The 15,616-nt window shown below is 39.7% G+C and overlaps 1 protein-coding gene across 4 annotated transcripts in view; it reads left to right on the top strand.

Moving 5' to 3' along the window:
* Window positions 1-15,616, top strand: part of gab2 (GRB2-associated binding protein 2) — a 66,203-nt gene that overhangs the window by 44,627 nt on the left and 5,960 nt on the right. For 2 of the 4 annotated variants that reach the window (XM_086035928.1, XM_086035927.1), the window contains exons 3-8: window positions 7,883-8,117; window positions 9,928-10,505; window positions 12,393-12,490; window positions 13,424-13,703; window positions 14,069-14,159; window positions 15,356-15,449. In XM_086035928.1, the coding sequence (XP_085892054.1) occupies window positions 7,883-8,117; window positions 9,928-10,505; window positions 12,393-12,490; window positions 13,424-13,703; window positions 14,069-14,159; window positions 15,356-15,449 (1,376 nt within the window). Of the gene's footprint in view, window positions 1-7,882; window positions 8,118-9,927; window positions 10,506-12,392; window positions 12,491-13,423; window positions 13,704-14,068; window positions 14,160-15,343; window positions 15,450-15,616 lie in introns of all 4 variants that reach the window. The other 2 variants (XM_086035926.1, XM_086035925.1) reach the window with 1 other exon arrangement.

Raw genomic sequence — 15,616 nt, 5'->3', positions numbered from 1 at the left:
GTGGGCCAATTGTGACCGACGCTTACCCCCTGTGGCGTTGGGCTGACTATCGGCACGTAGCGCTGGAAAAATACACCGTAACGACAGACAGCGACGCTGATCATTAAGTAACTTCTGCGCATGCGTGAGATGTAACACCCCTCCATACCATCGGCGGCAGTAGTCACTATTCCGCATGGTTTGTAAAAGCCAACCGGAGAACTATTGGCGGACGCGGAATATAAAAACGTAAAGCAAGCATTCCGCGAAGCAAAGCCTCACGTTCTTGACACCATCGTGAAATACTTACATTGTCAACCCTCGCTCTTGTACTTGTAAGATTAGGGCAGCAAAGGCGTGCTCACTGTTTATCCACACATGACCGACATTCTGGGTCAGCGTGTGCCCAAGTTCATGAGCTATTTCTCTAATTGGGCTCCATAAAACATCAGCTACTGTCTCATCTGCTCTTTGGACGTAATCTAATCGAACGACGTTGCTGGATCTCTGGAGGACAAAATTAGAACCCAGCTGGTTCACAGAGGACAAGCGACGTCTTTGTTGGAGTGCTGCTCATTTCCTTCCAGTTGGGCCAGAGCTGGAGGAAGATGTGAAATAATCCAATTTTAAAGGAGATGTACAAATAGAAGAGGAAGAGGAAGGAAAGAAAAAAACAAAACAAAACGGCAGCTCGAGCTGAATGAAAGCGCTTGAAGCGGGAGGCTTTGAATTTTCTCACAAATTGCAATCACGCTTGAAATGACGGTCAAAGAGAGATAATGATACAAACACACAAAGCCGACTTGGCAATCAGTTAATTAATCAAACTGGTTGAGCTAGCCCGCATAAATGACAATCATACACGTTTGAGGAAGGCTCAGCCCACAAGCAAGAGCCATTAACCCATTAAAGCAGAATTCAACCCAAATATATTTTTTTCAAGAATATGTCCCATGCAAGCCCACTAATTGAAACAAGGCATTCTGATTAATATTGCGTTTGTGGAATAACAGTTAATCCACTTGTTTTTAGCCATCTCTGGGGGCAGCCATTTTGTCTTTGACCTGACGTCTGACCTGACGGCTGACCTGTTCTCTGAATCTGTGCCGTGATTGGTTGTTGTTAGCAGTTGTGATGTCATTTTCAGTCGACAGAAGACAAAATGGCCGCCCCCAGAGATGGCTAAAAACGAGTGCTTAATTTATATTCCACAAGCGCAAAATTAATCAGAATACCGTCTTTCAACCAGTGGGCCTGCTGGGAACATATTCTTGAAAAAAATATGTTTGGATTGACTTCTGCTTTAAGGACGGGAGCGCATAACTGCCTTTCTACCATTAGAGCCGGCAGCGCTGTTGCATCTTTCTACCCTTAAGGCCGGGCGAGCGTATACGTCATTTTCTATTTATTATTTAATTCTCTGTCTCTTAACCGATGTAATGCATCAGAATATACACGTGACGGTGGCATAAGACGCGAAGGATGTTCCAGAATTCCTCCGACTCATAATGGCGGACATCGCGGGAGCTCTTAAATCGAGTAACGGCAGTGATATAGATCACACGCTTGCGGACTTTGAACCAGTAGAATATGATATATGATTAAGATATGTTTGTAGACAATGACAATTTCGATGTCTTTGTAACAGAAAAGAGCGTGGTAATTACCACTCATTTTTTTTAGATTAAAAGTAGTGCTTCTCTTGCACTGACACTTTATTTTTACTTCTTCGATCGAAACAGTAATGATTAATAAACTCGGGCCTGTGTGAAACCCACATGTCTAAGCTCTCAAATTCTTTTAGGATTATGTTACTGTCTGCTACAGGGGCTGAGATAAATTATTTTGTAGGTGTTGAATTTCTGGGAAAACTTCAGGTTTTCAAGAGTAATTCCAAAGACAACCTCAGGTTTTGGGGAGCTGTTGAGCCAGGAGCTTCAGGCCTGAATGGGTTATGGTGGGCTATATTCAATACATTCAATAGTGGGCAATGTGGATTTGTAATATAACACGATATTTTTCAAGACATTTTACAATAATACATATATTTACATATACTTTGAAATATAATATATCATCACTGTCCTGTGAAAAACACGTACGTCCAATTTTTAATCTTTAATCTTAATGGGATGTCTGTAATGCAGAAACCTCATTAATGTAAAAATAAAAAAACATGTTTTTCACAGGACAGTGACGATATATAAATTAGTATGAAATATAATATATGCTCGTAATATATGACGTTTTTGGGCAGAATGTTTTCTAAATTTGGGTTAATATCAATTCTAAATTTTGGTCAGTGTTACCTGTTATTTTATTTTAATTTTATTATTTTCCAAATTATGAACCATTCCAAAGTGTTGAGAATAGCTTGAGGACTTTAAGTAAACATTTTGAAATTACTCAAAAATTTGGCATTTTTTAATGAAAAATAAATGTTAATTTACTTTTTTATTTTTAACAGATGTTTAAATGCTTATATTCACATATCATGCACAACAATGCAAATTAGATATGTACAAAATCAAATTAACGATTAAACAAAATAATACATTTCCAAAAATTGTCAGTGATAACCTCTTACAGGTAGCCGTGTTTGACATTTTGAACAACATTTTGATACATATTAAAAAAAAGGCCTCTAATAATAACTGCACATTATATACATAAATATAATAATATATTGCAATGTTTACTGTATACTGTATATACAAAAAAATATGCATACAAAATGTAAATGATACTGATCAATAAGCTTTGCAACTGCCTGGTTTTGCAATTCAAACAGAAGCACAGAAAAGACAAAGACAGAAAGAAAGAGAGAAAGAGGAGTGGGCAAGCAATTTTCTTAATGGTTTCACAAGAGATTGCTCTTGAAAAAAGAAAAAAAAAGCCACTGTCAGTGTCGCAAATTAACCTCAGTGGCCAATTGTAGGAGGGACGTCAAGGTTAACACACACACACGCACACACCTAGTGGCATGGCATCTGCTGACTCAATGCAAACCTAATGTCGATGAAGCATGGATTTGCCAGAGCAGCACTTAGGGCCTATAAATGTCTCTGTGTGTGTGTGGGGGGGGGGTGTTCGGTTCTGTATACTGTATTTTTTGTACAAAAAAACAGATTTAAAAAATATATATGTTTATTTTGAAAAGATGACAAGTAAATGGTACATGGTTTTTTTTAGAAAAAAAAAAAACAATTCGGGTGACATTCTAAGAAATTACACCAGAATAAAAAAGTACATTAACAATAAAGATCTCTTAATTTTGTAAATTATTAAGACATTGAAATCTTTAAACACTAAGCAGCAACAGCCTATGACTATGACACATCTAAGTATTCAAGTTAAAGACAAGTTGTCATTACGGTACGTATACACTTTTTGTGATGGGGAAAAAAAATACATACAATAACAGTTACAATTATTGCTAATTATTAAAACTCTCAAATACAGTAACTTTAAAGTCTTTATGAAATTATTTACACTTTTTAGGCATTGAAATCTTTGAATGTTCAACAGCATATTCTAATGAATTGGGTTATCTGTGTTGTGGTCAGATTTGTGTTTTGCCGAGTTATGATGTTTCCAGGGTTCATGAATGCATCGTACGGCTAGCGAGAGAAGCAGCGGAGAATGAAGAACTGAGCTGTTGTACTATTTTTGGCTAAAAATACTGCTTGCTTCCTCGTCTAAGAAACATTCAAAGTCGGATGATGTCGTTTTAAGTGCTATTATGTTAGACGTGCTTGCTACAGAATAGCCGCCGATCTCATGTAGCAATGTCGGCACACAATTTTGGGACTTATACACGGACCTTTCCCCATCGGCGATTTTAACAGGAAAGCTAGAATGTTCCCAAACGGAGACCGCAGTCTACGGGGGACCTTCGAGCTCTGGCTTGTTTGCGTATGCCATTATAATGCCATTTATCCATGCACTTATGATTTATCCCGGCTTATGGCGTCCTGGCTCCTATTTAGTGCCACCGCCCTCCTCTAGCGCCCGTGCGTAAGTTCGCGCGAATATCAGGGGCCTTGATCATCTTCTACTTGATGTGCTTTTTGTGCTCGGAAGGAGTGGATGGAATGGCGTCGCAGCAGTGATATCATTCATTAGACCCATTAGCGTCAGGCATGAAGCATGTTGACCATCCTTGTCTCAAAAGAAAAAAGAGAAAAACATGAGTAAAACCTGAGATTGGTTTCAGGTCGCTCCCTCTCTCTCCTCCATTCTCGCCACCGAATCAGGCAGGGTGATGGGAGGCGGGAGGTGGTTGGGAATGAGTCTCTCTATGAGCGATCAATAAATCTCGCTCATGTTAGTGGGCCTCCGACTCACGGCATTGCATGAAAGGTTTTCACAAAAGCTTTTTGCAGGGAGAGGAAGAGAGTGGAAACACTCACTACAATGGCGTAATTGAGGATCACTGCAATGGTGGAAGGGGGAAGGTGGTAAGGCTTTGGCTTGGGGGGGGGGGGGGGGGGGGGGCTTGTCTGGTCTTCCCTCCATGTGTGATGGCTGATGTCCACTGGCCTGGATGTCCCACTGTAGAGGCTTTATCCCTTCAGGCATTCACCTCTTTTATGTATGTATGTATGTATATATGTATATGTATGTATGTATGTCTATGTATATATGCATGTATGTATATGTATGTATGTATGTATATATGTATATATATGTATGTGTATATGTATGTATTAGGGGTGTAACGGTACGCTAAATCACATTTCGGTTCGGTTTTTTGGAAACTTCGGTTCGGTATATTTTCGGTACAAAAAAACAGATTTAAAAAAAAAAAAAATGTTTATTTTGAAAAGATGACAAGAAAATGGTACATTTTTTAGAAAAAATAAATAAAAGTCTGATGGCGTGTTCCTGGAAGACGCTACAATATGATAAATCTCGCTATTTAAGTTTGGCGTTTTGGGCTAAAAAGACTGCTTGCTTCCTCGTCTAAGAAACTTTCACAGTCGGATGACGCCGTGCATGTTAGACGTGCTAGCCGCAACATAGGTGCCGATTTCATGTAGCAATGTCGGCACACAACTTTCAGACTTATCCATGCACCTTTCCCCATCGGGGATGGTGAACAGGAAAGCCAGAATGTTCCCAAACAGGAGACCGCAGTGTACGCGGGGACCTTCGAGCAGCATGGGGGTCACGGTTCGGTATGGGTTCGGTAAAGCAATAAGTCTCAAATGCAAAAGACAATTTTTTTTTTTTTTTTAAATCAATTTTTTTAATTTCACAAACATTTTTTACAGTGTATCCAATCCAGGACCACATGTGAAAGTGGCCAAAAAGTTTGATTATGAAGAAGACATGATGCACATTTTTGAGACAAATAATATGCCCTTCAATCCGACACTTATAATTAATTTTCCCAAGCCACGGCAGAGCAACAACATAAGGATGAAAGAGCTACGGGTTGACGATCCCTGAAATACTGTAGGTGATGATGAAAAATAACTATAGATATTTAGATTTTTTTTTTTATCACATTTTTGCGGTCCTTACCCTAAATAATTGCCTGGGACGCTCTATCGTGGCCCTATATAAGAAACGCACATGAAAAGAAATGCCAAACCTCAACGAGACACCGCCATTTAACCCAGACAATGATTAAAAAAATCGATATTTGAAATATTATGATCCATTTGTTATGATGCATTTTTTTCAAATAAAGTCCTTACTCCAAATAAATACCTGATACGCTGGATGAGAAATGTACAGGAAATGAAAACCACTTGCTGTACAGTGATCGAGAGGTTAGTTAGCTTTAGGGAAAAATGAGGTTTAGGGTTTTGTTTTGTTTTTTCGCTCATGCTCATCTCGAGTTGCATGCGGCACCTCGGGTCGATGGAACGGCTTGCAGCTCGCTTTCTCCTCCTATTCCTCGTCTTCCTCTGCTTGTTTGGCTTTCTGCCCGTATCTATTTGCGGCCTCCCTGTAAGCGCTCTGATGTAGCAATCTCGCTTGTCACACGGCAGGGAAAAAGGCAGCAATGTTGTTGTCTACACTGGATCGAAGTGGGCCTCTGATCATGTGCTCACCCCCTCCCTCCTCCCAGCTCCAAACAAAAAAAAAAAAGAAAAAAAAATGAGGATGATGCTGTGTTGTGGCCTCCCTCGGGGCGCATCCCTCTACCTATTGATCAGAGCGCAGTCTGATGCACGCCAAGGTCATGCAAACCCTCAGAACAGGAGCCTCCAATAAAACATCACACACTCTCACCTTTGTGTATGTTGGTCATTCGTGTGGTATGACGTGACACACAACTGTCACGCATCAGGCCGGTGAGTGACAAGCAAGCCCCGCCTTTTGTCACCTCAAGTCAGCTGCTTCTCCTTTCACACCACAACAATGAATGGAAATGTGAGTGTAAAGCTGTTTGAGTAGCAAGCTGACACATTATGATGGACATACACATACGTTGCACGAAATATAATTATCTGGAGTAGGATACATTTTTTTAAGTAGACTAAACATCTAATTAATGTATCTGTATCCAGATTTTGTTTTGTGCAACCTCTTGACGAAATAAAAGTGAATATATTCTACACACCATTTTTTTCAGTGTAGGGGCGATGAGAAAATAGAAAATAATAATAATTATATATAAATTAACACAATATATTTAAACACACAAAAAATAAACAATTGTATTCTCATACAATTACATAAATCATTAGGCTAATATACAATATTTAAAAAAAAGTAAAATACAGATATGAATAATTTACATGTTATAAAACAATATGCAATAATTTTTCTTTTTAAATGTACAACAATATAATGTATTATATTTTTAACAAAGTATTCAAATATATTTAAAATAGATTTTCTAAATTTACATTTCATCAAATACATTCATCAAAAAAAATAATATTTTAACATACATTATTACAGTATGTTATTTGAATTTGATTACTAAATATTGTCAAAAATATATACATATACCTTTCATAGTGATATACTAGGAAAATTAAAAAAGACAACATATTGAAAATACATGTTCCAAATCATTTTTTGAAAAATGACAAATGAACTCTGAACATTATTTAGACTGAGACCCTTCTCTAAATATAATGACTATTAACACAAAAAGTAAAATAATTACAAAACTCGTAAAAACACACAACAGTTGCGGCCACTGAACAATATTAAAAAAAAACATGTACAAAACCATACGTTTTTATTTTTTCCAGAATTTTATTGAAAACTAAATTTGCTATTTGCTCTTACTACTGTGCAGTCACTTGATTTTGTGCATGTTTGCTGAGCATGATGATCACTGACATTAAAAGTGACAATAGTAGGACTGAAATGGTATTAAAGTTGACGTCAACCCCCCCAAAAAATCTTTGCAATATGTTGTATGCGCCTTCACTGGTCTAAAAATGGCATCCTGATTAGTATTGAGTTTGTGGAATATGAGTTTTCTGCCATCTCAGGGGACAGCCATTTTGTCACTTCTGTCGACTGAAAATAACATTACAGTTGCTTAGGGTCCAGGTAACGACCCATCACGGCTTAGCCATGGTTGGTCGCTATCCGAGCTGTGTACGTCATTTTCAGTTGACAGCAAGTGGCAAAATGGCCAACCCCTGAGATGTACAAAAACCTGTGTGGATTTTACTGCTTAACTCATATTCCACAAACGCAATATTAATCAGAATGCCATGTTTCGACTAGTGGGCCAACATATTTTTGTAAGGAACATTTTTGTGTAACTTCCTTTTTAAATTGGTGAACCATCCCATATTTAAGCCAGTATTATCAATTCAGATGTGTCCGATTGAGTTGTGGAGGAAGGGTCACCTCTGAGCTTTCCAAAGCTTTCAACCAGGCAACCTTTAGTATCCCAATCAATGGTGTGTCCTTTCTGCAGATGTCCGCCTGCAACATATGCCGCGTTCCGTCGGAGCAGATGTCTCTGGCTCGGCGCCCCCCCTGAGCGCCATTGGCGGCGGCAAGTCGTCGGCACCCGTCCACTCCAACCAGCCCGTGCTGTTCACCTTCGATGTGCCCGTGCGCCACTCGCACCACAGCTCCTTGTCCAACAGCACGCCGCAGGACTACCTCCTCCTGCACCAGTGCATGAGCAGGAAGACGGAGAGCACACGGTAAGGGTCACGCTTCCTGTTTGGCGGGTCAACATACAGGCTGGCCCGCGCTTCCTCCTCTGTCGGAGATGCACAAGTTAGACGAGACGATTAGAGGGCTGCCCATATGCATGTTTACACCACATGTTGTTTAATTCAGTAAGATAAAGATGAGGTGGATCGGCCTGAACACCTCTCACTTTCTGTTTGCACTAGCATCAGCGCGAACGCTGCTCATTTATCATTTATTGAAAGGCATGACGTTTAACGGTATACAAAATGAACAGGAAATGTTAGTCGTACTTGTTGCCTAAATGCACATCTCACATTGTTTGTCCACAACGGCGAACTGGCCAGGACACATCTCATATTGTGTTAGCACTAACATCAGTGCTAACGTTGTTCGTTTAAAGTTTATTCAAAGACATGACGATATAAGGTTTTACCAAACGAACAGTATGTTTATTTAAAGTCGTTATTTGTTGCTTGAATGCACATCTATTGCTGTCCATTAAATGTTTCCAAAGCAGCGGAGGAGCCTGGAGTCCCTGGAAACATCTCACATTGTTTTAGCACTTGCATCTGTGCTAACAGTGTTATTTATTTCTTTTCTTTTATTCTTTATTGACATCTATAATAAGCAATGTTCATTTCATGATGTTCAACGATTGCCCTTCACAATTGGAAGGGGACGGGAGCCCAAAAAACAAACCAACCAACCAACGTTTCCTTAGTCTGCTTTAACTAGACACAAATGCACGTTTTCGCCCCATCTTCATCATCAACATGCACCTCAGCTTCCAGGTTTGTTAATAACAACAAGAACAACAACAAACCACTGAGCAGCGGATGATCAATGAGGACTAGGCTGCAATCCATCACTTTGCTTTACATTTGTGTCCCCCACCGCTGCCACCAAAGGCACAGCACCCCCAGAGCCACACGCGCATAAATCTGCTGAGTCGGGACAAATATAAAAGCTCGCCATCCATTTCATCAGCTTTGCACACAAAAGAAACCTTCTCTCCATGAGTCATTTGTTCCCATCACTCCCTACTATGAGCGTTCTGTCGATGTTAATCGTTTTACAATGACGGACGATTGGTGTAAAAATCGGTACGTTCTGATGGAAGGTGACCCCAAATTGGAAGTACCATCAAATTAAGGTCAAACCGGCCCATGTTCAAGGTCAAACAGAGGCTTGTGTGTACCTTTTTTTTTTTTTTTTTTTTTTAAAAGATCTCAACAAGAACCTTGTAAAGCACATACACAAATAAGTCATCACAATTCTAATGCTGCTTGTAATTTTTATGGCAATTCTGCGGCTCCTCCTGCTGGCTGCTGGAGTAACTAAAATATTTTAAACCTTTCGAATGAAATTTACAAAGAATTTCTGGAAATATTTCATAGGAAGTTTAGCTTGGAAATTTGATAATTATTCTAACAATGCAAAAAAAAAAATCCAGTTTCATAAAAATAAACATGAAATTATTCATTACAGTTGTAATATGAATGATTCAATTTGCAACGTGTTTTTTATCCATAATGTGTATGATAAATTACAACATTAAACTAGAGCTGTGAGGAGCTAAATGGGCCCTCGCAACCCTGGCCACATTGGGGTACTTGCACATTGGGGTACTTGCACATAAGAAAATAAGCATCAAAAATATAGGTATTAATGCCAGGCCTGATGCGTGTCCAAAGTTGAAGTCACTCTAGCATACAAGAGGCTTTCAAGTTTTGACTGTACTTAACATACTTTTTTTTTTTTGTACCATCAATGACGTTTCTCTTTTCTTGGGGTGTAACGATAGTGTTGCTTTTGCAGGAGTGCCAGCTTCTCGCAGGCCACGAGAAGCAACGTTTTCCTGGGCAGCGACTCTGCCGTCCAGAAACTGTCGCACGGCTTTTCGCACTGCCTGAACGGGATGGGCGCTCAGCTGCACGGCTTCTACAGCCTCCCCAAGCCCGACAAGCAGCAGCACCTGTCGGCCGCGCCTGACGACTCCCCTCAGGAGGCCTGCTACGTGTTGCCCCGGGGCTACGAGGCCCCCGGCAGCCCGCCCGAGCTGGACCTGGAGAACGAGGAGGTCTACTCCTTCCAAACGCCCTGCAACACCCTCGCCGCCGCCGCCGAGCGGACCACCGACAACTATGACCTCCCAACGCCGCCCGGCTCCTTCTACCAAATACCGCGAACATTTGATAAGAACCATAACGCGCTGACACCTTCTAGCTCCGAGTCATCCTGCGCGCCCCCTCCCAGGCCGCCCAAGCCGGGCTCGGATGGGCAGTGGGGCAGTCCGCACTCGCTCGGGAGCCAGAATGGCGACGCTTCGGCTGCCGTTTCGGTCATCCCCAGAAGGAATACGCTGCCCGCTGTGGAAAACATCAGATTGCACAGAGGTACATAGTGTTCTGCTTCATATAGTTCGTGAGTGAGTGAGTGAGTGAAATTGGTTTCAGACAATCCTGTTGGTGATCCGAAGAGGGGAAATTCATGGCAGCACGAAGATTTCAGCAGTGTTTAACCCATTAAAGCCTGAAGCCCCTCGTGAGACAGCTCTCTAAAACCTACGGTCCTCTTTGGAGTCACCCTTTGAAAACCTGACATTTTCGAAACTTACAAAATAATTAATATCTCAGCCCCTTAGCAGATAGAATCACAATTCCCCCCCAAAATTGAAGACATGTGGCTTTCACACAGGCTCGAATTTATTAATCTTTACCGTTTCAATCGAAGGTGCAAGAGAGGCACTATTTTTCATTAAAAAAAAATCGATTGTTTATTACTATGTGTTCTCTTACAAAGGCGTTGAAATCGTCATTGTCTATGAACATATATGTTAACCATACATCACGTTTGGATGGTTTCCGCGAGCGTGTCGTCTATATCACTGCCGTGACTTACATCAGAGCTCGCGCGATCGACTGTTACTGTTACTGTCACATTACTTCTCGAAAAAATTCCGGATATCCTCCGACGACTCACGACACCATCACATGTATATTCTGATGCATTTCATTGGCTAGGAGACCAATAATTGGATTAAAAAAAGAAAATGGCGGACACGCACTCCCGGCTTTAGTGGTAGAAACGCATTTATGCGCTCCCGTCTTTCATGGGTTAAGAGATAAGAATAACAGTGAATGAAGTTAGTATAACATTTATATGCAACAATAAGCGGTTTGGATAATGGATGGATGGAACTTCTTCAAAGATTAGAATTGCATGTGATTATTATTTATTATTTCTTCTTAGCTGCAGCTGAAATCAGGCATTGAGTCTATTAAGTGTATTGAGACAGCACTTTTCAATGATTCACAATGTACTTTACATGGTTAAAATACTAAATGAAATACACAATTCACAAGCATTATACAGTTAAAACAAGAACAAAAAAATATCAAAACAATCAATTGCTCAACAATTAAGTCTGGTTGGAATGACTGCCAAAACAAGCAGTTCTTAACTCAAATTTAATTGCATTCCACAATTTTCCACACAGCTCATAACTTAATTTCCCACTCATGTGTCTGATTAATATACCATTATTGCCACCATGACAACTTATAAAATAAATAAATAAAAATACAGTGCCACAAACATACAGTTGATCTAAGAAAAAAAACTAATTAATAATATTCCCACTCGGGTATCTAATTAATATGCCATTATTCTTATGTAGACACCATGATAACTTATTTGGTTAAAATACTAAATGAAATACAGAGCTACAAACATATTACAGTTAATACAAGATCAAAATGGGACAAGTCAAGAGTCAGAAAAACAACAAACACACGTACCGGTCATAATCAATTAGTTATCAAGTCTCATTAGAATGTTTTTTTTTTAATGTTAGCAGAAGAGGCAGCCCTTCAGTCAAATAGAAGTGCTCTCCACAATTTTCCACATTGATGATTCTCCCAATTTGGTATTCAATTTAAAATGCCATTTTTGTTGTTGGTCTTGACCATGGAGTTATTTAGCAATTGTTGGTAAATAACATGGTAAAGACACTGCGTAATTTCCACTAACGCCCAGGCTAAATATAGCTCCTCCCCTCCATGTGTCCCTCAGTGTAAATGTATCATTTCAACATACTTTCATACACCAATTACTATTCAACTTTCCTGTTTATGCCAGGCTTTGGCGCCATCTTGTGACATCTTAGGGTGTTTCAGAAAGAGCACAAAATACCTGGTTGGTTTGGGCTAGCTGTCACAGACAAAAAATGCAAATAGCAGACAACAGAAAGGTGGAGATTCACTGTACTTTGTTGTCCACAGGCTCTTCCTTTGAAACAAGCAGCCATCAACGTCCTATGCATTTCAACAACTCAGGCCAGTCCGTGGAGTCAGTCAACGACGGCTTTAGCTCGTACCTGGTAAGTCGCCCAAAAACCCCCAAAATGCTGATAAACATTCAATATAATTTTTTTTCCGTGAAAGTTTTTGTCACACTGCAACAATTGAATGTATATTGTGCTGCCCTTTTTGGTGGTGTCTGGCCACCTGGGGACAGTGTCGTAGAGACAGAAGGCTCTACTGTTCATTGAGATGTTTTGACACCTCTCAGCTCGTCAGTACAGCACTAATATTAATCATTCTTTGCAGAGGATAAAGAATAATGACAGAGTACTGTTCTATTGACTTTCTACATCGTTTTTTAGGGCTGCGCGATTATAAAAAAAAAATAATCATGATTATTTTGGTAATAATTGAAATCACGATTATTCAAACAATCATTAATTTTTTGGTACAAAACAAGAAAATGTTTTAACGTAAAAAAATATAAAGACAAATAAATGTCTTTGAAGCGCTACAAATATGTTTACTTTTAGACCAAACAAAATTGGTAAAATTAGAATGTTTTTTAATGTGCAAATTAATATAAAATAAATAAATATAATAATGTATAAATTCAAGTGTGATTTCCTTGTGTAAACCAACCATGCGTTGGATATAAATTTATATTCATGCTTTTTACGAATCTACTGATTTTTTTTTTTAATCATGGAGTGTATAAATTGTAACTCTGATTGAATTTCAATTAATTGCACACGCAATTGTTCAATTCGTTGGTTAAAGAGTCATAGCACCGCAGCGTAGATGCTGTTTAGCGTTAGCATCAAGCTAGGCTAAGCTTTCAAGTCAAAGCAAAAAATTGGCCGAATGTAAGCTTGTATGTCGAATAAACTCAAAAGCTCATACCTCAAAGCACCACTGTAATCATTTTCGTACCAGGTAAGTGCAATCGGATCATTTCCTGCAGCAGTGGCTGTTAATCATACTCACTCAACCTGTTCCCCCCACCACAGAAAACCAGAAACCCTCTGACCCGCTCGGACAGCGGCAACTCGGACGACAACTACGTGCCCATGAATCCTGGCTCATCGCCACTGAGCGCTGCCCAAGCCGATAGTCCCAAGAACGTGTACATCCCCATGAGCCCCGGGCCACATCACTTTGACTTCCCGGGCTTCTCCGCCACGCTGCCCGCCCGCAAAGGCAGCAGCGCCTCGCTGTGCCACCGGCCCGGACGCCTCAGTGATGTCACGCCGCCGCCCATCAATCGCAACCTCAAGCCCAACAGGAAGTGTGAGTGGCGGAACGCACCCCGTACACTTTTATGTAGACACCTAACCGTTTTTTTTTTTGTGTAAATAACAAAGAGTTTACAGTCTTCACTGAATCTACAATAACGTCCATGTTTTCTAAACCACTGATAGCAATTTAGTGTTTCAGTCTGGACCATAATATACATGTACGCATCGCATTTCTGAACATGAATGACAATTTAGTCTTCAACGTACCTGTTCCGTATTTTCCCACTTACAGTTTGAAATGGTGGAACATCAGACAGCTTCAAACCCCGAACCTTTTTTTTTTCTTTGCTGACTGTGCTGTCCAGCTCGGAATTGTACTCTGAAATTGTGCTGAGAGTGTGCCTTTGTCTCCCACAGCCAAGCCAACACCTCTGGATTTGAAGAACAATGGCTTCATTGATGATGTGCCATTTAAGAGCCCGATCACCATGTCCTGGACACGGCCCATGTGAGTCTCATATAAGTTTCACACACAGATGTATGTAGTACAAAAAAAAAGTTACAATTCAATTTTCTATAAACCCCAAAACATTCCCTGTTATAAAATCACAAAATAATAATAATAATAATAATGATAATTAAACCCAGGAAATCCCCCTTTCTTGTATGGATAGAATGAGGTTGCAGATAAAGTCAGGTAGCACTTGCCAACTAGTAACTTTTAACTTTGTTCTAAGAGTTAGGGCGCAGCAGATGACAGCTCATGCTCCACCACGGCTCTTGTGCAATTGTATATGTTAATATGCGCCCGGGATGGAACATTGTAACGGGGCTCCAGCACGTTTAATAAACGTTTGAAGCCCGGCTCCTCGACTAAAGCACACGGGCGCATAGATGTTGCTATGTATATGCTGATTGCTACTAATATCTTTGGCTCTGTCTACTTTCGCATCTCCGGGCTGCTTAAAAGTAGCGGGGATACGTTTTTGGTGTTGAGCGGACTTATTTTTTCCAACCCCGGTAACTGTACCGTGATGTTAGCATGTTTGAAGTGTTACCTGCAACATACCGAACGGAGGTCCAACAACGCCGACACACAGTTCTTGTTCGCTCCACCGCTCACAGCCTTGCACTCCATCACCGCCGTACGGAAGCCGAAATGTTTCCGGCTAATTATACTATATATACAATACACTATACAAACGACTGATTTGTATAGTGCAGATGGCTCCTCTAGCTCCATGCTTTCTCCCGCACTCATCATTTTTCTGCTACATTTATTTTGATCTATTTCTTCTCCGAACAACAAATGTGGCGGTCGCTTGGTCTCAGGCATAGACTTTATAAATACATATACATGCATATATATGTATATATATATATATATGTATATATGTATATATATATATATATGTATATATATATGTATATATATATATATATGTATATATATATGTATATATATATGTATATATATGTATATATATATATATATATATATATATATATATATATGTGTGTATATATGTGTGTGTATATATGTGTATGTATATATGTGTATATATGTATATATATATGTATATATGTATATATATATATATGTATTTATGTATATGTATATATGTATGTATATGATGTATATGTATATATGTATATATGTGTGTATATATATGTATATATTTATTTATATAGATATCACCACAGGGCCGCTATGAACTCGCAGCGCTGTCGCCCCATCTCCACGCAAAGCATCACCAGCACCGACTCTGCAGACAGCGAGGAGAATTACGTGGCTATGGTGAGTGCCTTCAGGGATTGATGAGATTGAACCAAGAAGGGAGGTGGGGGACTGGAGTCACATGAGTGTACTATGACATTTAAAACTAGTCGTAGAACTTGCTTGTTGTCAATTTACAGACATATGAAAACATATGCTGTATAATATAGTATAGTGTATGGTGTAAC

Source organism: Filicampus tigris, chromosome 7, assembly GCF_054856515.1.
Source record: "Filicampus tigris isolate MCC_2025a chromosome 7, RoL_Ftig_1.0, whole genome shotgun sequence".
Taxonomy (NCBI): Eukaryota; Metazoa; Chordata; class Actinopteri; order Syngnathiformes; family Syngnathidae; genus Filicampus; species Filicampus tigris.
This window is presented reverse-complemented; position numbering and strand designations above follow the sequence as displayed.